The sequence below is a fragment of the Lipophrys pholis genome (assembly GCF_963383615.2).
Source record: "Lipophrys pholis genome assembly, chromosome: 13".
NCBI classification, from domain to species: Eukaryota; Metazoa; Chordata; class Actinopteri; order Blenniiformes; family Blenniidae; genus Lipophrys; species Lipophrys pholis.
Genome location: NC_137632.1, coordinates 27,501 through 51,276, shown reverse-complemented (window position 1 = coordinate 51,276; position 23,776 = coordinate 27,501). Strand labels below are relative to the sequence as shown.

At 45.3% G+C, this 23,776-nt stretch overlaps 1 protein-coding gene across 1 annotated transcript in view; it reads left to right on the top strand.

Annotated features, from left to right (window-relative positions):
• Positions 1-307: 307 nt before the first annotated feature.
• arhgef49 (Rho guanine nucleotide exchange factor 49) overlaps positions 308-23,776 on the top strand; it is a gene marked incomplete at both ends in the record, with an annotated part of 41,855 nt that continues 18,386 nt past the window's right edge. The window contains 2 exons of the mRNA XM_080478144.1: positions 308-1,962; positions 21,165-21,285. Of these exons, the coding sequence (XP_080334270.1) occupies positions 308-1,962; positions 21,165-21,285 (1,776 nt within the window). The remainder of the gene's footprint in view (positions 1,963-21,164; positions 21,286-23,776) is intronic.

Sequence of the window (23,776 nt, the reverse complement as noted above, 5' to 3'; positions counted from 1 at the left end):
CTGTGCTCCGCTAGGATCATTTGTGACTGTCAGCCCTTTAAGATGCGATGTGAATGAGTGTGTGATTGTCTGCCTCGGATCGGTTGCAGCTCCCTGCAGCCTCTTGTTGGACAAAGCCGTTAAGAAGAGGAATGAATAGATAATCAATTGAAGTTTGAATGAGTGAACTGCTCTTCGATTGCAGCTTGCTGTGATTCAGATAGTGTGGCTTCCTAAAACATCTGTCCTCATCTGTTTGTCTCTGCAGGCTGCCGATGTTTCTACCTGCCTGCTGCATGTCTGAGGGGGACATCCTCCGCCCACGATCATGCCAGACGTGAAGCCTCCCCCGCCATGTGACTACCCCTCTACCTCCTCCACAGCGGCCTCCGCCGGCTCTGCTGCCGGCTGCACCTCTCATCACCTCAACCTGATCATCGGCATGGAGCCCTGCGTTGCCAACCTCCCCCTGTCCCCGGATCCCCTGTCCCCTTTCATTCGGCACAGACCCAGCGTCCCTTACTACCCCAGCTACCCGGGACCTTCCTTCCCACTCATGGCCAGGTGCAACAGCAGCACCCTGCTCACTAACTTGGGGCTGAGGTACTGTTCCAGCCGGCATGGCCCGATGGGGGCGGATCCCAGTCAAGGGCTGGCCCCGGACGCCTACGTCCACCCAGGAAGCAACGGTAGCCGACCGTACAGGAGCATGGAGAACCTCAACTGGAGCACTGTAGCAGATTCCAGCCTGTACATGCTCAGTGCCGCCCCCTACAGGAGCCTGGACAGTGAGTTTATTTTACGCTACACCTCCTCCAGCCACTGGTACGACGGGCCTCCAGATGGAGCTCATGGGCTGGTTCCCAATCCAGAGAGCTTGGCGTTTTACCCTCGTCACGGGCTGCCCAGAAAGGACCTACCGCTCTTTCCTCAGCTGCTATTTCCAGCTGGTGTCGATGAATGGGATGCAAGGAAGGGCCTCAGGGAGAAGCTCCGTCTCCAGAGTGCAAGGTCGGCCGTGGAGCCTCTGAAATCCCTCCCACTGCGCCCTCAGGTGACCCCAGGTCCTGAACAGGACAATCCCGGGAGTTCAACAGCTGCAGGGCCCAGGCCGCAGGCCGCAGTGCGCATCACCAGTCACGAAGACATCAAACAGGAAGTCCTGAGGCGCTTGCAACTCCGGCGGCAGAACAGCAGCCCCAACCTGGCTCTAGAAAACTCCCTGACCAGCCCAAAGTCGGTCACCACATCCTACACCACAGACAACATCGCAGGTAACCGGAACGGATCCGGTTGTGTGAGTGAACGCCGCAGGCCTCCTGTGGGACGCCTGTATATTCCTACGTTCGAGGAGTTTAAGAAGATGAGGCAGAGGGAGGGACAACAGAGTGACGGGTCCACGACAAGTCCTGTGGTTTCTGGAAAAGTCGAGTCCGACCTTCCTCAGTACCCTGGAGCGTCCAATAGCAGCATACTTCCTGCAGAGCGGACTAATCCTCAGATGGGTGAGTGGAGAGGGGATCTGTTAGAGGTGGAGGGAGAAAAGAGTTCAGGTGAGAGGACCTGCAGCAGCGACGAAGGCCTGCAGACCCTCGCCTCCTCAGAGAAACTCTGTTTTAACACTATGAGCAATAACAGCACTGCAAGTCCTACGTCCTCCTGCACCTCCAGCGCCAGCACGTACTCTCCCATCTGCACCGGTCCATCGCCACGCTCGCCCCTGCAGCCCCAGGCCGCCACGGCGCAGGACGAAGCCGCCGTTATAGGCGGAAGAGGAGCCGACGTGAGCACCAGGCGGAGGAGGAGCAGTCTGGAGCCGGCCGGGTCGGTCCCCTTCCCGCCCTGCAGGGAGAACTGGGAACGGCCCTCCAGCTGCTGCCCGGCGCTGCTCCTGGAGGGGACAGACCTGTCCAGCTACGGCGCCAAGATTTACAAGATGAAGGACGGTCTCATCGGCTCTGCACTGGACCTCATCAAGAAGAGGTTAGTCTGTTCTGATCGTCCCTGCTGGAGCAGCTGCTTCGCTTTGTCAGTCTTTCCCAGTTGGAATTGGGAGAGAAGGACCGTATTTAATAACTACTGCATTTCTTTCTGCTTTTTTATGTAACAATGCTAAGTTGAGTTATGTTAAGTTCTAAGTTATTGTTTTAGATCTGGGTGGTCAAACTTCAGGTTTCGGGCTAAAAGCAGCACACAAGCGGCTCCATTGCAGCCGAACCACCAAGCAAATTGTAAACATTTCAAAGAAAACATGAACTTTTTTAACAAATTTCTTTGGAGACGTGGATTCAACACTGAGCTGAGCTGAGATATCAGTGATGCTGCGATGAAAGATAACAAACCAGCATTAGCCTCGACACTGTGCTGTCAGGGGCAGTTTGTAAAAACACCCAGAATGCAACAGCTGGAGGAGAAGCTTTATGGACATTTCACTGGATTTTACTGCAGAAGGTTTCATTAAAACTGACTTTATGTCCAGCTTGGAGTAATTTTCAGTAGTAATTGTTTGGTTTTGTCAAAATATAGACATTTTCATCACATATGAATGAATGAGTGAAACTTCATTTCCAAACATGTACAAAAAAAGAAACAGAGTAAAAAGAAGAACGTCTAAAAGAGTGACACACATTTTTCCATAAGTGGCTTTACGTGTTCCTACAGGGGGTAGGAACCCTTTCCATGTTCATCACCGGTGCTCTGCACCACAACAAAGAAAAACTTACATTTAAAGGGTTCTATGGCACAATAGTACCGTTCCAGGCCGCTCGAGGAAACTGGGCTGCATGTGGCCCCTGAGTGATCCAGGACGGGCCAAAGCTGTAAAATGACATCATAATCTGCATATAACTACAACAGTTTAGACACCTACTGGTGCAAAACTGTGAAAAGTCCTAATATCAAGTTTCATGTTTGCTGGACTTTCTCCTTTTGAAAGGTGTAAAGCTGCTGAGCGTGCAGCTCAGCAGCCTGCAGGTTGTCCGCCTCTTGTTTTAGACACAGAGCTGCTTGTTGGATTAGGAAAAGCAATAATAGTGAGATCAATGCACTTTTGCTCCACACTTATAACTCAAACACGGTTTCGGTTCACGAAGCATCTCCTCCTCACAGTCAGTGCACCTGATTGCTGCTTCGAGCCTACAAAAGGGAAACGTGGTGACTGCGCCAGGCTGAAGGTGTTTTTAGAAGGTGAAGCATAATGTAGTGTCCACAAAGCCACAACAGCTATTCTGATCCGTTTGATGTTTCACAACACATTTCAGGAGATAATTCAAGATAGAAAGATGGAGTAACCCAACCCCCATTAACTATTTAAATGGAACCTTCTCATGGTTATTCTTACATAAAACATGTACAAGATGTTCTTTAAAAAAGCCCCAGAGATTAACAAGGTGCTTCATCATGTCGAAACCACTCAGTAGAATCAATCAAATAACTTCTTTGATAATATTTATGAAATCAAACACCTAATCAGAAACCACTGTCGTGTTTTCAAAGCATTTAATTGTATTTATATGTAGTCATTTTACAGTGGAATTACAAAATTCTCAATTAAAAGCTCAGGATGTGCTTTGTTGCTCTCAGTACGACTCAAGACTTTCTTCTGTAATTGATTATTTGATCAGTATTTCGGACATTGTTTTGCAAAACATGTGAATGTTTGACTCCATCAGTCGTTTCCACAAATGAAACAATATTTGATTTAATTCTAATTTCACTCTTTCCCTTGTTCCAATGTTAGCTTGTTATTACCAGAAATTCTTTTCTTTCTAAATCCAGTTAATCCTTCTGACGGTGAAGTAAGATCTCACATTGTACACTGGGGTGTGTGTGTGTGTGTGTGTGTGTGTGTGTGTGTGTGTGTGTGTGTGTGTGTGTGTGTGTGTGTGTGTGTGTGTGTGTGTGTGTGTGTGTGTGTGTGTGTGTGTGTGTGTGTTGCACTGCCAGGACCTAGTAGCAGTGTGTTCTGTGTGTGAGCCGTTGTGGTATTGATTCATCTCAGTTACTGTGGTAACAGCTGTCGGAGCTGAGCGTGTCAGGCTCTCTGTGGGCGGCGGTCTGGCGTGAGGCGTGACAAACTGAAGACTGGTACCGTCCCTGCCGACGTGCCACTTCCCTTTCCCTTCCCTCGGTCTCGGTCTCGGTCTCGATGTCCGCCGCTGGCTGGATGAATGCAGACTTCACTCCGCCGCAGTTGATTCTGATCAAGGACAAACAAGACCAGGGTGTGTTTTACAGCAGTGTGGTGCCATTTAGGCCTCCGTCCAATGTAAACATTAGACCATGAACACAGAGGAGCTTCTTGATAAGCCCCCCCCCCCCCCCCCCCCCCCTTTGATAGATGGGAGATAGACAGTATCTCTCCCTGTCTGTCAGGACTCTCCACTGACTGTCGCTCCTTTGTCTGAGCTGCTCCAAGGAATGATGGATGTGTGAGGCTCGGCTGCATGAGACAGCAGAAAAATAACTGCTGTGTGTTGAGTGTGTATTCACAGGGTGTGTTGAGTGTGTATTCACAGGGTATGTTGAGTGTGTGACAGTGTGTATTCACAGGGTGTGTTGAGTGTGTGACAGTGTGTATTCACAGGGTATGTTGAGTGTGTGACAGTGTGTATTCACAGGGTGTGTTGAGTGTGTATTCACAGGGTGTGTTGAGTGTGTGACAGTGTGTATTCACAGGGTGTGTTGAGTGTGTGACAGTGTGTATTCACAGGGTGTGTTGAGTGTGTGACAGTGTGTATTCACAGGGTGTGTTGAGTGTGTGACAGTGTGTATTCACAGGGTGTGTTGAGTGTGTGACAGTGTGTATTCACAGGGTGTGTTGAGTGTGTATTCACAGGGTGTGTTGAGTGTGTGACAGTGTGTATTCACAGGGTATGTTGAGTGTGTGACAGTGTGTATTCACAGGGTGTGTTGAGTGTGTGACAGTGTGTATTCACAGGGTGTGTTGAGTGTGTGACAGTGTGTATTCACAGGGTATGTTGAGTGTGTGACAGTGTGTATTCACAGGGTGTGTTGAGTGTGTATTCACAGGGTGTGTTGAGTGTGTGACAGTGTGTATTCACAGGGTGTGTTGAGTGTGTGACAGTGTGTATTCACAGGGTGTGTTGAGTGTGTGACAGTGTGTATTCACAGGGTGTGTTGAGTGTGTGACAGTGTGTATTCACAGGGTGTGTTGAGTGTGTGACAGTGTGTATTCACAGGGTGTGTTGAGTGTGTGATAGTGTGTATTCACAGGGTATGTTGAGTGTGTGACAGTGTATATTCACAGGGTGTGTTGAGTGTGTATTCACAGGGTGTATTGAGTGTGTATTCACAGGGTATGTTGAGTGTGTGACAGTGTGTATTCACAGGGTGTGTTGAGTGTGTATTCACAGGGTATGTTGAGTGTGTATTCACAGGGTATGTTGAGTGTGTGACAGTGTGTATTCACAGGGTGTGTTGAGTGTGTGACAGTGTGTATTCACAGGGTATGTTGAGTGTGTATTCACAGGGTGTGTTGAGTGTGTGACAGTGTGTATTCACAGGGTATGTTGAGTGTGTATTCACAGGGTATGTTGAGTGTGTGACAGTGTGTATTCACAGGGTGTGTTGAGTGTGTGACAGTGTGTATTCACAGGGTATGTTGAGTGTGTGACAGTGTGTATTCACAGGGTGTGTTGAGTGTGTGACAGTGTGTATTCACAGGGTATGTTGAGTGTGTGACAGTGTGTATTCACAGGGTGTGTTGAGTGTGTGACAGTGTGTATTCACAGGGTATGTTGAGTGTGTGACAGTGTGTATTCACAGGGTGTGTTGAGTGTGTGACAGTGTGTATTCACAGGGTATGTTGAGTGTGTGACAGTGTGTATTTACAGGGTGTGTTGAGTGTGTGACAGTGTGTATTCACAGGGTGTGTTGAGTGTGTGACAGTGTGTATTTACAGGGTATGTTGAGTGTGTGACAGTGTGTATTCACAGGGTATGTTGAGTGTGTATTCACAGGGTATGTTGAGTGTGTGACAGTGTGTATTCACAGGGTATGTTGAGTGTGTATTCACAGGGTATGTTGAGTGTGTGACAGTGTGTATTCACAGGGTGTGTTGAGTGTGTGACAGTGTGTATTTACAGGGTGTGTTGAGTGTGTGACAGTGTGTATTCACAGGGTGTGTTGAGTGTGTGACAGTGTGTATTTACAGGGTATGTTGAGTGTGTGACAGTGTGTATTCACAGGGTGTGTTGAGTGTGTGACAGTGTGTATTTACAGGGTATGTTGATTGTGTGACAGTGTGTATTCACAGGGTGTGTTGAGTGTGTGACAGGGTGTGTTGAGTGTGTGACAGTGTGTATTCACAGGGTGTGTTGAGTGTGTGACAGGGTGTGTTGAGTGTGTGACAGTGTGTATTCACAGGGTGTGTTGAGTGTGTGACAGTGTGTATTTACAGGGTGTGTTGAGTGTGTGACAGTGTGTATTCACAGGGTGTGTTGAGTGTGTGACAGGGTGTGTTGAGTGTGTGACAGTGTGTATTCACAGGGTGTGTTGAGTGTGTGACAGTGTGTATTTACAGGGTGTGTTGAGTGTGTGACAGTGTGTATTCACAGGGTGTGTTGAGTGTGTGACAGTGTGTATTCACAGGGTGTGTTGAGTGTGTGACAGGGTGTGTTGAGTGTGTGACAGTGTGTATTCACAGGGTGTGTTGAGTGTGTGACAGTGTGTATTCACAGGGTATGTTGAGTGTGTGACAGTGTGTATTCACAGGGTGTGTTGAGTGTGTGACAGTGTGTATTCACAGGGTGTGTTGAGTGTGTGACAGTGTGTATTCACAGGGTGTGTTGAGTGTGTGACAGGGTGTATTCACAGGGTGTGTTGAGTGTGTGACAGGGTGTATTCACAGGGTGTGTTGAGTGTGTGACAGGGTGTGTTGAGTGTGTGACAGCACTAAGCTGCTTTCTGCAAAGGCTGCAACTAAAGATTATTTTCACAATCGTGACATTAACTGGTACAGTAACTCATTGCTCTGGAGCAAGATGCTCTATAATCTGATGTTAGAGGAGGACGGTGCTCTATAATCTGATGTTAAAGGAAAATGCTCTATAATCTGGATGTTTAGAGGTGGAGGATGCCCTATAATCTGATGTTGGAGCAGGAAGATTCTCTATAATCTAATGTTGGAGGAGGAAGATGCTCTATAGTCTGGATGTTAGAGGAGGAACATGCTCTATAATCTGGATGTTAGCGGCGGAAGATGGTCTATAATCTTATGTTAGGAGGAAGATGCTCTATAATCTGGATGTTAGAGAAGGAAGATGCCCTATAATCGGATTTTAGGCGGAAGATGTTCTATAATCTGGATGTTAGAGGCGGAACATGCTCTATAATCTGATGTCAAAGGAGGAAGATACTCTATAATCTGATGTTAGAGGAGGAAAATGCTCTATGATTTGGATGTTAGAGGAGGAAGATGCTCTATAATCTGATGTTAGAGGAAGATAGGACTGTGTTAATGCTGTGGAGTGTGTTAACGCTGTAGAGTGTATTAACGCTGTGGAGTGTGTTAAAGTGTATAAACGCTGAGGACTGTGTTAATGCTGTGAACTGTGTTAACACTGTTGATTGTGTTAACGCTGGACTGTGTTAACACTGTGGACTGTGTTAACGCTGTGATTTGTGTTAACACTGTGGACTTTGTTAACACTGTGGACAGTGTTAACACAGTCCAGTGTTAACACTGTAGAGTGTGTTAACACCGTTGATTGTGTTAACGCTGTGGAGAGTGTTAACACTGTGGACTGCGTTAACATTGTGGACTGTGTTAACGCTGTAGAATGTGTTAACACTGGACTGTGTTAATACTGTTGATTGTGTTAACGCTGGACTGTGTTAACACTGTGGACTGTGTTAACGCTGTGATTTGTGTTAACACTGTTGATTGTGTTAACGCTGTGGACATTGTTAATGCTGTGGAAGGTGTTAACGCTGTGGAAGGTGTGAAAGCTGTGGAGTGTGTTAAAATGTCTTAACGCTGTGGAGTGTGTTAACGCTGTGGAGTGTGTTAACGCTGTGGAGTGTGTTAAATTGTATTAACGCTGTGGAGGGTGTTAAGGTGTATTAATGCTTAGGACTTTGTTAATGCTGTGGAGGGTGTTAAAGTGTATTAACGGTGGGGACTGTGTTAATGCTGTGGAGTGTGTTGACGCTGTGGAGTGTGTTAAAGTGTATTAACGCTGAGGACTGCATTAACGCTGTGGAGTGTGTTAACACTGTGAACTGTGTTAATGCTGTGGAGTGTGTTAACGCTGTGGAGTGTGTTAAAGTGTATTAACGTGGAGGACTGTGTTAATGATATTAACGCTGAGGACTGTGTTAACACTGTGGGCTGTGTTAATGCTGTGAACTGTGTTAATGCTGTGGAGTGTGTTAACGTTGTGGAGTGTGTTAACGTGTATTAACGCTGAGGGCTGTATTAACGCTTTGGGCTGTGTTAATTGTTTGGGCTGTGTTAACACTGTGGAGTGTGTTAACGTTGTGGAGTGTGTTAAAGTGTATTAAGGCTGAGGGCTGTATTAACGCTTTGGATGGTGTTAATGCTGTGGGCTGTGTTAATGCTGTGGAGTGTGTTAACGATGTGGAGTGTGTTAATGCTGTGGAGTGTGTTAACGATGTGGAGTGTGTTAACGCTGTGGAGTGTGTTAAAGTGTATTAACGCTGAGGGCTGTATTAACGCTTTGGATGGTGTTAATGCTGTGGGCTGTGTTAACGCTGTGGAGTGTGTTAACGATGTGGAGTGTGTTAACGCTGTGGAGTGTGTTAAAGTGTATTAACGCTGAGGGCTGTATTAACGCTGTGGACGGTGTTAACGCTGTTGGCTGGGTTAATGCTGTGGCGTTTGTTAAGGCTGAGGACTGAATGGAACCTCACAGTCTCCTCTGGTGGCTGATCTGCTTCTAACATCCTCTAATAAAGTCCTCCAAAGGGGGAGGGGCCAAACCATGGAGGGATTTGTAGACGAGGCAAGCATGTTTAAAACTCAAAAGATGATACTCCTCCCAAACTGGTCAATGTGAGAGGAGTTGTGTTTTTCTCCAGCTGTTCTCCAGGTGTTGGTGCAGTGATGCAGCGAATGAGCCGACAGTAGAGCAGCACTTCAAACAATGGAGATCAGATTTAGCAGCAGTGGTCGAGACAAGAGGACGGATTGGTTTAAAAGTTTGGAGGTTGAATTTTATAGCATTGACAACCTTTTTTCTATGTTTCTTGAAGGTAAAGTTTGAGTCCAGTTTGACTCCAAGGTACTTCAACTGAGAGACTAGTTCAGTACCTCTCCATCTATAAGGGTTGTACTACTGCAGAACGTCACACACTTTGGTTCTTTGGTACTGAGAAGACGACGGGGAACTCTGAGCCACCGCTGGACCTTTGCTCAGGCTTCAGTAAGCTTGGATGAAATGGTGTCAGTTGTTGAACCATGAGTAAAAATGGTTGCATCGTCCACATACATTTGAACTTTAAGGTCGGGTTATACGTCCGGGAGGTTATTGATGTATAGTGAAAATAATAAGGGCCCAAGGACTGAGCCCTGTGGGACACCTACAGGACTACTGAGGTAAGACGACTTAACGCCATCAGTCACCACACATTGAGTTCTGTTTGATAGATATGATTTGAACCATCGTATGACCCTTCTTGAAGTAGGACTTGGTGGTTGATGGTGTCAAATTCCTTCTTAAAGTCCAGGAAAAGTGCTCCTACATGAGTTCTTCTCCAAAAGACTCTTCACTTCTTTTAGCAAACAAACAGTTTGGTCTCAGTTGAACGAATCCAAACTGCATTGGATGCAGTGGAGTTTATCCAAGTGTTCAGTCTACTGATCTCCAACCCACCTTTCATCCTCCTTTGATATGATCCTCTTGTTCAGGCAGGTTCTGTGTTAAACTGTGTGACACCGACAGTGAGACGTAGGCTGCATTGTGCACCACTGAGTGGTGTATTTAAGTACGACGTAGGAAAATCTGAATGCTTGAGTTCCACACAAGAACTACGAACACTTGGAAGAGCTAAAGCCGCTCAGAGCTCCAATGATCTCTTCTATTTCACTGCAACACTTGAATCCCATTGAAATGTCCAGTATCTTATTTTTGGCGTCGTTTATCCCACGTGGATTAACGACGTTCAGAAAGCCCCTGAACGCAACACGCACTCCCCTCCTGAGGATTAATGTCAACCTGGGGCGCCGCCGACGTTTTAATGCTTAAAGGTCTATTGATTAAATTTGACAATATTCTGTGTGATCGCTCCACCCTGCGGTGTTCCACTTCCACAGAAAGAGTCTCTTTGTTTTGGTGGATTGTGGATCGCACGCCGTGGTACGACAGTGGTTTTCATATTATCACACCTGGGAGGGTTTTATAGGCTGGAAATAGAGCAAGGCATTAAAGCAGCATCACCCAGTTAATTGCACACTTCAGCAAAGCTGCACAAGCAATCTATAAGAGGCCAAGAGAGGGGTGCATACATTCTATTTGTTTATCTTTTCCATTTATTCGTCTCAATCTGATGCATTCACTTAGCAGGAATATATTGAATTCATTCCAGTGATACATGCATCAGTAAAAGTGACAGCCAGGCTAATTTCAGTGTCACATGTGGCGGTGCTGAGCGGTGATCCATCACACACGTGGCTTCCTGATAAATGAAGCTGCAGGTTATTACTCGCCATGCATCATCCAGGCTGTGACAGCTCATATAGAACAGAAGAACGGCTGGATGCCGCTGAGCTGCATCCTCTGAACTGCCCTAACTACACTTCCTGTCATGTCACAGTAGTTTGTGGACATTCTGACACCTTTCATCTGCTTCATTGATTGAATTTCTAATGCAATTTAAAGTGCAGCCTTTTATGCAGTTTAAAATGCTGAATATTTGAGCTTCAGGAAGACTCGTTTTAATGTTGTGATATGTTTTAAGTGGTGGGAGCCATCAGGTTCATTACAGCTCTTGTTCAGTTGCTACGGGGAAATATGAGCATAAGCAAGTCAAAGTATACTCTGTTAAAACTAGTGGTAATTAAAGGTTAATTACGAAGTTGTTTCAAGCTGTAAATCTGCACGAATGCTCTGACTTTAGCTTTTTAAATGTGAAAAATGTCAGTTGTTCATGTTGTTAATGGATGAGAAAACTGATTTCTAGATCATCTATTGCTGTTTGCTGACTCATTACATGGTACAAATCTGCAAGAGGCTTATAAAATACCACAAAAATGGCAGTTTTTCTCATCTAAAAATATGAAATCTGTGTCTTGGTTGCATGAATCAAGATTTAGAAACTTTTCTCTGGATTTGGAGAGTGATGATAGGGTCCCGGGATTGCTTTCTAAATGTTTTAATGTTATTTGCTAACTGGTTTTGAGGTACAACTATACGGTTTAGAGACTTACTGTTGACCCTGTGTACACAGCACTGTCTCAAGTGGAAACGCATCGTTTTGGGGTTTTTGTTTAAGAAATGTTTTGCGTCTACGCAGTGTTTTAAAAATGATGTCCGTTTACATGGACATGGCATAAACACTGAAAACTATGTAGTTAGCATGTTGGGCCACAAGTGGGCAGTGTTGATTTGTTATTATAATGAAAGCACACACACACACACACACACACACACACACACACACACACACACACACACACAGACACACACAGCAGAGAACAAAAGACTATAAACATGAACACTGGGAGAACACGGACGTTCTAGTGGACAAACCACCAAGTTGGATTGTTATAATATCCATCCATCTTCTCCCTCTTATCAGGGTCAGTCTGAGCACCGCCACCCAGATCACATCGCACCAATTAAGAACCTTCCTGCAGGTGGTGAGCCCACGGGAAATTGTTATAATAGTGACTGTCAAAATAAAACCACCAAGTTGGATTGTTATTATGGTGACTGTCAAAATAAAACCACCAAGTTGGATTGCTATTATGGTGCCTGTCAAAATAAAACCACCAAGTTGGATTGCTATTATGGTGACTGTCAAAATAAAACCACTAAATTGGATTGTTATTATGGTGCCTGTCAAAATAAAACCACCAAGTTGGATTGTTATTATGTTGACTGTCAAAATAAAAGTACCAATTTGGATTGCTATGACGGTGACTGTCAAAATAAAAGTACCAAGTCCAGGAGAACATGGACTGGGAGTCATGACACTGGAGGAAACTTTGCTCTCGTTCGCTCTACTGAGCATGTGCAGAAGAACTATTTACTCTGGCTGCAGTGTGCATGCGCAGTAGCAGCGTTTCCAGCGTTTCCAGCGTTTCCAGCGTTTCCAGCGTCTACACCGAGACGGAGCCCAAGCATTTTCAGGAAGTTGCGTTTTCCCCCGTTTCCGTAGAGTTGAAGCCTTTTCAATAGGGTTGTGATGACTAATGAAAATCATTAGTGGACTCGTCTAGTAGTTTGACTAATTCTGATCGAAAATGTCAAAGTTCAAATCGAAACAGTGAAGCTCAAAAAATTACTTTATTTAAGGAACAAAACTGCAAAATTGCATATGCAATAAGAGAACATGGTATTAATGCAGCGAACGATATAGCAAGACTTTTAGTTTTTCCTGGAAAGTGAAAGTGATCCTGGAACTAAGATGAGAAGACGAAGTACTCTTTCCAAGCCATGAAGCAATTTAAATCAATTTAGTTAGTCAGTCAGGATGGATCATTAATCAGTCCCACCATGGAAACATGGATATTAACTTCTCTCTGTAAAACAAACATAGACGCCATAAACATACATCACCTGAATAGTAGGTTGTTTTGTTAATTACTTAACCTTAATTGTAGAAAAATCAGGCTAATTAAATTACTAGACTAGTCAGGTATTAGCTAGTCATAGTCGACTATTACAACTAGTTGTCACAAACCCTAGTTTTTAAAAACTCCAAGCACCACTGTCATGTAAACAGAGCCAGAGTCTATCATTTTGAAGACTGATGATACACGAAATTGCCCGATTTATAAATCATTGCTCCTTTAAAACTCAGAGTTTTCTGTGTAAATAAGAAGAAATATAATGAACTGAAACCACATAGAAGAAACTCAGGGTAACTCGGTTGTACGAGCATCATGGATCTGACACAAGGAGGAAGAGGAAGGCAGAAAAGAGGATATCACGTGCAACATTTCACTCACCCCCCCCCCCCCCCTTCTTACATACACCACTTTAAGAAGACCCCCCCCTCTTCTCACATACACCACTTTAAGAAGAACCCCCCCATCTTCTTACATACACCACTTTAAGAAGAACCCCCCCTTTTCTTACATACACCACTTTAAGAAGAACCCCCCCATCTTCTTACATACACCACTTTAAGAAGAACCCCCCCTTTTCTTACATACACCACTTTAAGAAGAACCCCCCCATCTTCTTACATACACCAATTTAAGTATAACCCCCCTTCTTACATACACCACTTTAAGAAGAACCCCCCTCTTCTCACATACACCACTTTAAGAAGAACCCCCCCTTTTCTTACATACACCACTTTAAGAAGAACCCCCCCCCCTTCTCACATACACCACTTTAAGAAGAACCCCCCTCTTCTCACATACACCACTTTAAGAAGAACCACCCCCCCCCCCTTCTCACATACAGTACTTTAAGTAGAACCCCCCATCTCCTTATATACACCACTTTAAGAAGAACCACCCCCCCCCCCTTCTCACATACAGTACTTTAAGTAGAACCCCCCATCTCCTTATATACACCACTTTTAGAAGAACCCCCCCCCCCCCCCCCCATCTCCTTACATGCACTACTTTAAGTAGAACCCCCCATCTCCTTATATACACCACTTTTAGAAGAACCCCCCCATCTTCTTACATACACCAATTTAAGTATAACCCCCCCGTCTTACATACACCACTTTAAGAACCCCCCTTCTCACATACACCACTTTAAGAAGAACCCCCCCTCTTCTCACATACACCACTTTAAGAAGAACCCCCCCTTTTCTTACATACACCACTTTAAGTATAACCCCCCCTTCTTACATACACCACTTTAATAAGAACCCCCCTCTTCTCACATACACCACTTTAAGAAGAACCCCCCCCTTCTTACATACGCCACTTTAAGAAGAACCCCCCCCCCTTCTTACATACGCCACTTTAAGAAGAACCCCCCCTTTTCTTACATACACCACTTTAAGAAGAACCCCCCCTTTTCTTACATACACCACTTTAAGAAGAACCCCCCCATCTTCTTACATACACCAATTTAAGTATAACCCCCCTTCTTACATACACCACTTTAAGAAGAACCCCCCCTCTTCTCACATACACCACTTTAAGAAGAACCCCCCCTTTTCTTACATACACCACTTTAAGTATAACCCCCCCTTCTTACATACACCACTTTAATAAGAACCCCCCTCTTCTCACATACACCACTTTAAGAAGAACCCCCCCCTTCTTACATACGCCACTTTAAGAAGAACCCCCCCCCCTTCTTACATACGCCACTTTAAGAAGAACCCCCCCTTTTCTTACATACACCACTTTAAGAAGAACCCCCCCCATCTTCTTACATACACCACTTTAAGAAGAACCCCCCCTTTTCTTACATACACCACTTTAAGAAGAACCCCCCCATCTTCTTACATACACCAATTTAAGTATAACCCCCCTTCTTACATACACCACTTTAAGAAGAACCCCCCCTCTTCTCACATACACCACTTTAAGAAGAACCCCCCTCTTCTCACATACACCACTTTAAGTATAACCCCCCCTTCTCACATACACCACTTTAAGAAGAACCCCCCCATCTTCTTACATACACCAATTTAAGTATAACCCCCCTTCTTACATACACCACTTTAAGAAGAACCCCCCCATCTTCTTACATACACCACTTTAAGTATAACCCCCCCTTCTTACATACACCACTTTAAGAAGAACCCCCCCCCCTTCTCACATACACCACTTTAAGAAGAACCCCCCATCTCCTTATCTACACCACTTTAAGAAGAACCACCCCCCCCCCCCTTCTCACATACAGTACTTTAAGTAGAACCCCCCATCTCCTTATATACACCACTTTTAGAAGAACCCCCCCCCCATCTCCTTACATGCACTACTTTAAGTAGAACCCCCCATCTCCTTACATACACCACTTTAAGAAGAACCCCCCCCACCTCCTTATATACACCACTTTTAGAAGAACCCCCCCCCCATCTCCTTACATGCACTACTTTAAGTAGAACCCCCCATCTCCTTACATACACCAATTTAAGCATAACCCCTCTTCTCACATACACCACTTTAAGTATAACCCCCCCTTCTCACATACACCACTTTAAGAAGAACCCCCCCATCTTCTTACATACACCACTTTAAGTATAACCCCCCCTTCTCACATACACCACTTTAAGAAGAACCCCCCCATCTTCTTACATACACCAATTTAAGTATAACCCCTCTTATCACATACACCACTTTAAGTATAACCCCCCCCTTCTCACATACACCACTTTAAGAAGAACCCCCCCCCTTCTCACATACACCACTTTAAGAAGAACCCCCCCTTCTTACATACACCACTTTAAGAAGAACCCCCCCCCTTCTCACATACACCACTTTAAGAAGAACCCCCCCCCCCTTCTCACATACACCACTTTAAGAAGAGCCCCCCCCTTCTTACATACACCACTTTAAGAAGAACCCCCCCCCCCACCTCCTTATATACACCACTTTTAGAAGAACCCCCCCCCCATCTCCTTACATGCACTACTTTAAGTAGAACCCCCATCTCCTTACATACACCACTTTAAGTAGAACCCCCCATCTCCTTACATACACCACTTTAAGAAGAACCCCCCCCCCCACCTCCTTATATACACCACTTTTAGAAGAACCCCCCCCCCCATCTCCTTACATGCACTACTTTAAGTAGAACCCCCATCTCCTTACATACACCACTTTAAGTAGAACCCCCCATCTCCTTACATACACCACTTTAAGAAGAACCCCCCCCCCCCATCTCCTTACATGCACTACTTTAAGTAGAACCCCCATCTCCTTACATACACCACTTTAAGTAGAACCCCCATCTCCTTACATACACCACTTTAAGAATAAAGTCAATATTTGAGGAATCTACAGCCTCTCTCTCCTTCTGCACATTGTTCAGACTCCATTATGTGTTTTCACCTCCGGGTCCATTCAACTTGCTGAGCTAATAAAAAACTAACAAATACACCTTTGATTTGAGTAAAACAATAATCATCTCTAGAATTGCCGTTGCAATGTTTCATCTCTACCCTCTGCTGCCGATGCATGAATCTCCTCTGTGTTTGAAAAGCATCATTTATGGTGGGAGGTTTGTTTTTTTAAGAATGCCACAAGCAAAACTTAAAGATGTTTTCTCAATTCTAAAGCTCCACTGATCAATATTTTACACATGAACCTTTCATTTAAATTACTTTATGGGATATAAAAGGAGGCCCCCGGCCAGCTCAGTAGGTAGAGCATGAGACTCTCAGTCTCAGGGTGGAGGGTTCATGTCCCCCGGCCAGCTCAGTAGGTAGAGCATGAGACTCTCAGTCTCAGGGTAAGAGGGTTCATGTCCCCCGGCCAGCTCAGTAGGTAGAGCATGAGACTCTCAGTCTCAAGGAAGAGGGTTCATGTCCCCCGGCGAGCTCAGTAGGTAGAGCATGAGACTCTCAGTCTCAGGGTGGAGGGTTCATGTCCCCCGGCCAGCTCAGTAGGTAGAGCATGAGACTCTCAGTCTCAAGGAAGAGGGTTCATGTCCCCCGGCCAGCTCAGTAGGTAGAGCATGAGACTCTCAGTCTCAAGGAAGAGGGTTCATGTCCCCCGGCGAGCTCAGTAGGTAGAGCATGAGACTCTCAGTCTCAGGGTGGAGGGTTCATGTCCCCCGGCGAGCTCAGTAGGTAGAGCATGAGACTCTCAAAGTCTCATGGTAGAGGGTTCATGTCCCCCGGTGAGCTCAGCTGCTAGAGCATGAGACTCTCAGTCTCAAGGTAGAGGGTTCATGTCCCCCGGCCAGCTCAGTAGGTAGAGCATGAGACTCTCAGTCTCAGGGTAGAGGGTTCATGTCCCCCGGCCAGCTCAGCTGCTAGAGCATGAGACTCTCAGTCTCAGGGTAGAGGGTTCATGTCCCCCGGCAAGCTCAGTAGGTAGAGCATGAGACTCTCAGTCTCAAGGTAGAGGGTTCATGTCCCCCGGCGAGCTCAGTAGGTAGAGCATGAGACTCTCAGTCTCAGGGTAGAGGGTTCATGTCCCCCGGCCAGCTCAGCTGCTAGAGCATGAGACTCTCAGTCTCAAGGTAGAGGGTTCATGTCCCCCGGCGAGCTCAGCTGCTAGAGCATGAGACTCTCAGTCTCAGGGTAGAGGGTTCATGTCCCCCGGCCAGCTCAGCTGCTAGAGCATGAGACTCTCAGTCTCAGGGTAGAGGGTTCATGTCCCCCGGCCAGCTCAGCTGCTAGAGCATGAGACTCTCAGTCTCAAGGTAGAGGGTTCATGTCCCCCGGCGAGCTCAGCTGCTAGAGCATGAGACTCTCAGTCTCAAGGTAGAGGGTTCATGTCCCCCGGCGAGCTCAGCTGCTAGAGCATGAGACTCTCAGTCTCAGGGTAGAGGGTTCATGTCCCCCGGCGAGCTCAGCTGCTAGAGCATGAGACTCACAACCTCAAGGTTGTCATGTCCCACGCAGGGCGCCACCTTCCTGTGGGCTCACCACCTGCAGGAAGGTTCTTAATGGGTCAATGTGATCTGGGTGACGGAGCTCAGACTGACACCACCACCACCCGGAAACGGAGAAGAGGGAGAAGATGGATGGATTTAAAAGGAATTAGAACTTATGAATTTGGCTTTTTGTTGGTTTTCCAGTATATTTAAGGTGCAATTCTAGAAAAACAATGTTTTGTAAAGAATGGGCTGAAAGTCAGTCAGTGAGGTCTGCCAGTAGGGAGAATAATAAGATGACAATGTAGACAGAAGCATGGTTGCATGGATATTTAAGACAGAGCTGGGGAATGACCTCTGGTCAGCTGCAAACCAAATCTTCAAATGTCTCGTCTCCAAAGTGCCTGTTGTGGTCTCAAACAAAAGGCATCAGCAAGTCCCTGCAGGCGTGTAGCTTACATACTGCATTTCAGAGTAGTGTAATTCCCATGCAACAGTGTGTTACTGTTTGAGGTTACATGCTGGCTGCATGCTGCAAAACTCAGTCCCTTATCAGACAAAGGAATAAAGGAGGATAATAAAAGCAGCTGCATGCCTGCGTCTTTGTGCCAGGCCAGGAAGCGTGGTAGGAACAATAAAACATCTGAGGAGGCTTTATGCTTTTAATTTGATAGTGATATCCAGCTAGATTTGTGTTTCATGTTAATCAACAGCCTCATTTGAATGCACAGTACCAGTTTGAACCACAGGTGCACTGAGAACCCGTCTACACAACGTCTACACAACGTCTACACAACGTTTACAAAACGCCTACAAAACGTTTACACAATGTCTACAAAACGTCTACACAACATTTACACAATGTCTACACGTCTACACAACGTTTACAAAACGTCTACACAACGTTTACACAATGTCTACACAATGTCTACAAAACGTCTACACAACATTTACACAATGTCTACACAACGTCTACACAACGTTTACAAAACGTCTACACAACGTATACAAAACGTCTACACAACGTTTACAAAACGTCTACACAACGTATACAAAACGTCTACACAACGTTTACAAAACGTCTACACAACGTATACAAAACGTCTACACAACGTTTACAAAACGTCTACACAACGTTTACACAATGTCTACACAATGTCTACGAAACGTCTACACATTTACACAATATCTACGAAACGTTTACACAACGTCTACACAATGTCTACACAACGTTTACAAAACGCCTACAAAACGTTTACACAATGTCTACGGAACGTTTACACAACGTCTACACAATGTCTACACAACGTTTACAAAACGCCTACAAAACGTTTACACAATGTCTACACAACGTCTACGAAACGTCTACACATTTACACAATATCTACGGAACGTTTACACAACGTCTACACAATGTCTACACAACGTTTACAAAACGCCTACAAAACGTTTACACAATGTCTACACAACGTCTACACAACATTTACACAATGTCTACACAACGTCTACACAACGTTTACAAAACGTCTACACAACGTATACAAAACATCTACACAACGTTTACAAAACGTCTACACAACGTTTACACAATGTCTACACAATGTCTACGAAACGTCTACACATTTACACAATATCTACGAAACGTTTACACAACGTCTACACAATGTCTACACAACGTTTACAAAACGCCTACAAAACGTTTACACAATGTCTACGGAACGTTTACACAACGTCTACACAATGTCTACACAACGTTTACAAAACGCCTACAAAACGTTTACACAATGTCTACACAACGTCTACGAAACGTCTACACATTTACACAATATCTACGGAACGTTTACACAACATCTACACAACGTCTACACAATGTCTACACAACGTTTACAAAACGCCTACAAAACGTTTACACAATGTCTACACAACGTCTACGAAACGTCTACACATTTACACAATATCTACGGAACGTTTACACAACATCTACACAACGTCTACACAATGTCTACACAACGTTTACACAACGTTTACACAATGTCTACACAACGTTTACACAACGTTTACACAATGTCTACACAACGTCTACACAACGTTTACACGTGTCAAATGAAAATGATTTGTTTTTGCGTTGTTGTTTCAGAAAGGTTTTCCCTTTACAGGTCAACGATCTGAAAACAACCTCTGTTTCCGTGGAAATGGCAGAAACATTGAAAACGATGTAGTTTTCTTGTTGGTCCACTTGTTGGTGTTGTTGGTTGTTTTTGTAAGGAACACACACACACACACACACACACACATGCGGCAGAGAATATCTTAGAGTTCTAAACATGAACACTGGGAGAACATTCTAGTGGACAAACCACCAAGTTGGATTGTTATTATGGTGACTGTCAAAATAAAACTACCAAGTTGGATTGTTATTATGGTGGCTGTCAAAATAAAATACCAAGTCCAGGAGAATGTGGACTGGGAGTCCTGACTCTCTGGAGGAAACATGGTTCTAATTGTCCATCTACTCTTTGCATGCAGAACTCTTTACTCCGGCCGTGGTGTGCATGTGGAGTAGCAGTGTTTCAGAAAAGTTGCATTTCCCCCCGTTTCCACAGAGACAGAGTCGAAGCATTTTTAAAAAGTTTCAGTGGCTCCGAGCACCGTTGTCATGGAAACAGACACCCAAAACGCAACTGAAGTTTTCTGTTTTCTCTCGAAAAAGTTTTCTTGTAAACAAGGCCTAAATATGATACATACAGCACTTTAATCTAATACATTGCCTGCTGCATAATGTTTTTTTCAGCAATAAAAGTATCCCAAACATGACAATTATCATAATTACAATGGTTTTATATGTTTCCTCTGACGGTCATTAACTTGCATTTGTTTGCTTGGACAAAATCTGGACTTGTGACTTGCAAATGTCGTCTCTCACCCGACGAAGGGTTAAGCTGCAGTAATTGGTATACTAATACTATTACTGCACATAGTGTACACAAATGAGGCTGTAAAACTAAAAGGTTTTAGTCCATGGCAGTAACAACAATGGTAATCTTTCACTCCCCGTCCGCCCCTTTTATTTTTTCCCAACACTGACATGGGGTTTCCTTCCTCATCTGAGTGTGGTAGCATGAAGGCGTCGTCCCTGTGGTCCACATGGTTCAGCTGTTAATGTGTCTAATTACTCTCCTGTGTGGGAGGAGTGGGGGGTCAGGGATGGGAAGAGACAAGGGGCATTGATTTGGAGGTTTCAGGATGGGCGGAGGAGCGGGAGGAAGGGTGGGTGATGGGGATGGAAAGAAGGAGGCCTGACAGGAAGCGAGGAGGCATGTGAGCTGGAGAGCGAAGGCAGAGGGAGGTGCTGTAAGCAGAATTCTAATTTAAACCCATTTCTTCCTGCTTCTTTCCTCCTCATCTCCTTTTTCCTTCGTATTTCTTCATGTCATTTCTCTCCCCTCATGCTCTCCTTCTCTGCTTCCCCTTATCATTCTCATGCCCCCCCCCGGTCTGAATCTCTCTCTCCTCCAGCTGCAGTGCAGAGATCTCCACCGAGGCCCCCGTCAGGCTGTCAGGTGACCAGTACGGCGGCTGTGACATCACCGCCCCCTCAGCCGACTGTCAGCCCTCCGTCGTTGCCATGGCAACGTCGGCAACGGCCTGCGGAGCCGAGGCTGGCGACGAGGCGCCCGCAGGAGGAGAAGGAGGAGGAGGAGGAGGAGGAAGAGAGGAAGCAGGAGAATGCGTAAGGATGTTTTTCTTGTATTTTTTTAATCTGCTTCTTTTAGTGTTTGTAGTGAGCGTGTCGTCTTGCGTGTCTCACATCGCCGCACGTTTCGTCGTCACAGAAACGGGCACGTCTATCGGCATTCAAGGATGACTGGGACAAGCAAGGGGACTGCGACACACACACACACATGCACACAGGGATGCAGATGCAGGGGTATTTGTTGAAGGAGATGTGAGCATGCAGTGCGCCGTCTTACAGCAGCAGCCAGATGGGATTAAGCCCCCGGTTCCTGCAGCGGGATGCTGCCGGTGACGGCGGGCTGCTTGCCTCCTCTCTGCCGGCCGGCTGCAGCTTCTCGCCGGCCTGAGCCGCCGCTAGCATCGCGCTGCTCTCTGCATCTGCAGAACAGAAGAAATAAGACCGACGAGGAGTCGCGTCTGGCCCGCCTGCTGCAGGGCTGCAGGTAGTTGACAGAACAGATATCGAGGTGCGTCCGCTTCATGCTTCTCTCACACTTATGGCTCTGAATGCGTAATGCAGCCTGCCACTGCATTCCCAAAGTAACTGCTGCAGTTGGATGTTCCTGCTGAAGGGGAAACGGCTCGTCGCTGGTTTACCTGATCACTACCAGATTAACATTCAGATCGTACTATGTTGAAAGGTTTACTGCTCTTCATGTGTCGCTGTCTGGAGTCACTGACTGATTCTAATGTTGTCTGTCTGATATGCGACGGCTGCGTCTGATACCTCTCAGGGTCGGGGTCTGCCATTTTTCTTTTTGCCCCCTCCCATCTAATAAAATCTGTCTGGCGCTGTAAAAACATATTTAACCTTCACGATAACACAGCTAATAAACCTCTACAAATACTTTAGGTTATGTTGCATTTGTGATATTAAAGAACAGGAAATCATCACCGCTGACATGTTATTGCTGGCTCTGTGAGGAGTGATGATCATGTTGCTTTATGGTGGTGTGGCGGTCAGGTTCTGAGTTAGGGCTTACGTGTGCAAAGGTTTCTCGTATGTTGTCGTCCCTCAGTCTAAAAACAGATAAATTAGGTTAACTAGGTAGAAAGTGAGCGTCGGTCCCGCCTGTTTAAATGTTATACAGTTTCTTTTGCTTCCCCTTTAGCATGGCAAGTCTGTTTTTGCTCTTTCAAGAGTCCTCAGACTGAATTCATGCACATTATCTCTTCAACATCACATGAAACCACATGACTGCTGCATCCATCCATCTCACTACTACTTTGTAAGCATTGGAAGAACATGCAAACTCTATTAAGCACAAACTCAAACCGGGAACATTGTCACTGTGAGGTGAGCATGCTAACCACTACACCACCCTGATAAAATGAACATCTTCTAATGTGGCAGGGCAGCCACTGCCACATTTTCCTCTGAGTCCTGTAGGTTCATCCAACTGTCCAAAACATGCATTTCAAGTTGAATGGATGACTTGTATGACGCGTGTTTGTGATTGTTTTGCCTCTGGGTTTCTTACTTCCTGGTTCCTACACTGTGTTTCTAAAGCAGGGGTGTCAAACATCAGGCCCGTGGGCCAAAAGCGGCCAGCAAGACATTCCAATTCAACCCACTAAACCAGCTAACAAATTGTAAAAATGTCAAAGAAAACTGATTTTTTTTAAACAAATTTCTTAAGACGCGACACTGAGACACAAGCTGAGAGATTGTAAAAACACCCATAATGCAACAGTTTTTTGGTCATTTCACTGTTTTTTGCACCAGAAGGTTTCAATAAAATTGCCTGTATGTTGAGACTATAGTCAATTTCAGTGGTAATTGTTTGGTTTTGTGAAAATACAGACATTTTCATCACACACACTCTGCACCACATCAAAGTAAATCTTAATCATAGTTATCATAGTTTAAATTTAAAGGTTATTGATGATGAAATTGTGGTGTATGTGGCCCCTGAACTAAAATGTGCCATACCCCTGCTCTAATAGTTGTTTTTGCACTATGGGAGAAAACCAAGAGAAAATCCATGCTTGCACAGGAGCAACCTGCAAAAGATATTAAGTACCGACTCAAAAGGAGAACATTTTTGCTCTGAGGCGAGAGTACTAACCACTACACTGACTTACAGGCCCTAACTGATACTGTCATCTTTAGATTTCTAGACTTACCTATCACTTATTCATTTATGTCTCCAAGTAAAACTAAAACATTGAATAAGTTGATCTTATCAAGTATACAGACACTCGCATACAAGCGTCATTCAAATGACCTGAATCTAATGATGATGTCATCACCAAGGTTGTGAAAAGCCCAATAAGGAGCCCCTCATTGGAATCAGGTGTGTTGGAACTGGGAGGAGCTAAACCTGCAGGACAGAGACCCTGGAGGACCAAGGTTGGACAGCCCTGCTATAGTGCAAACAAAAGTGTGAGCT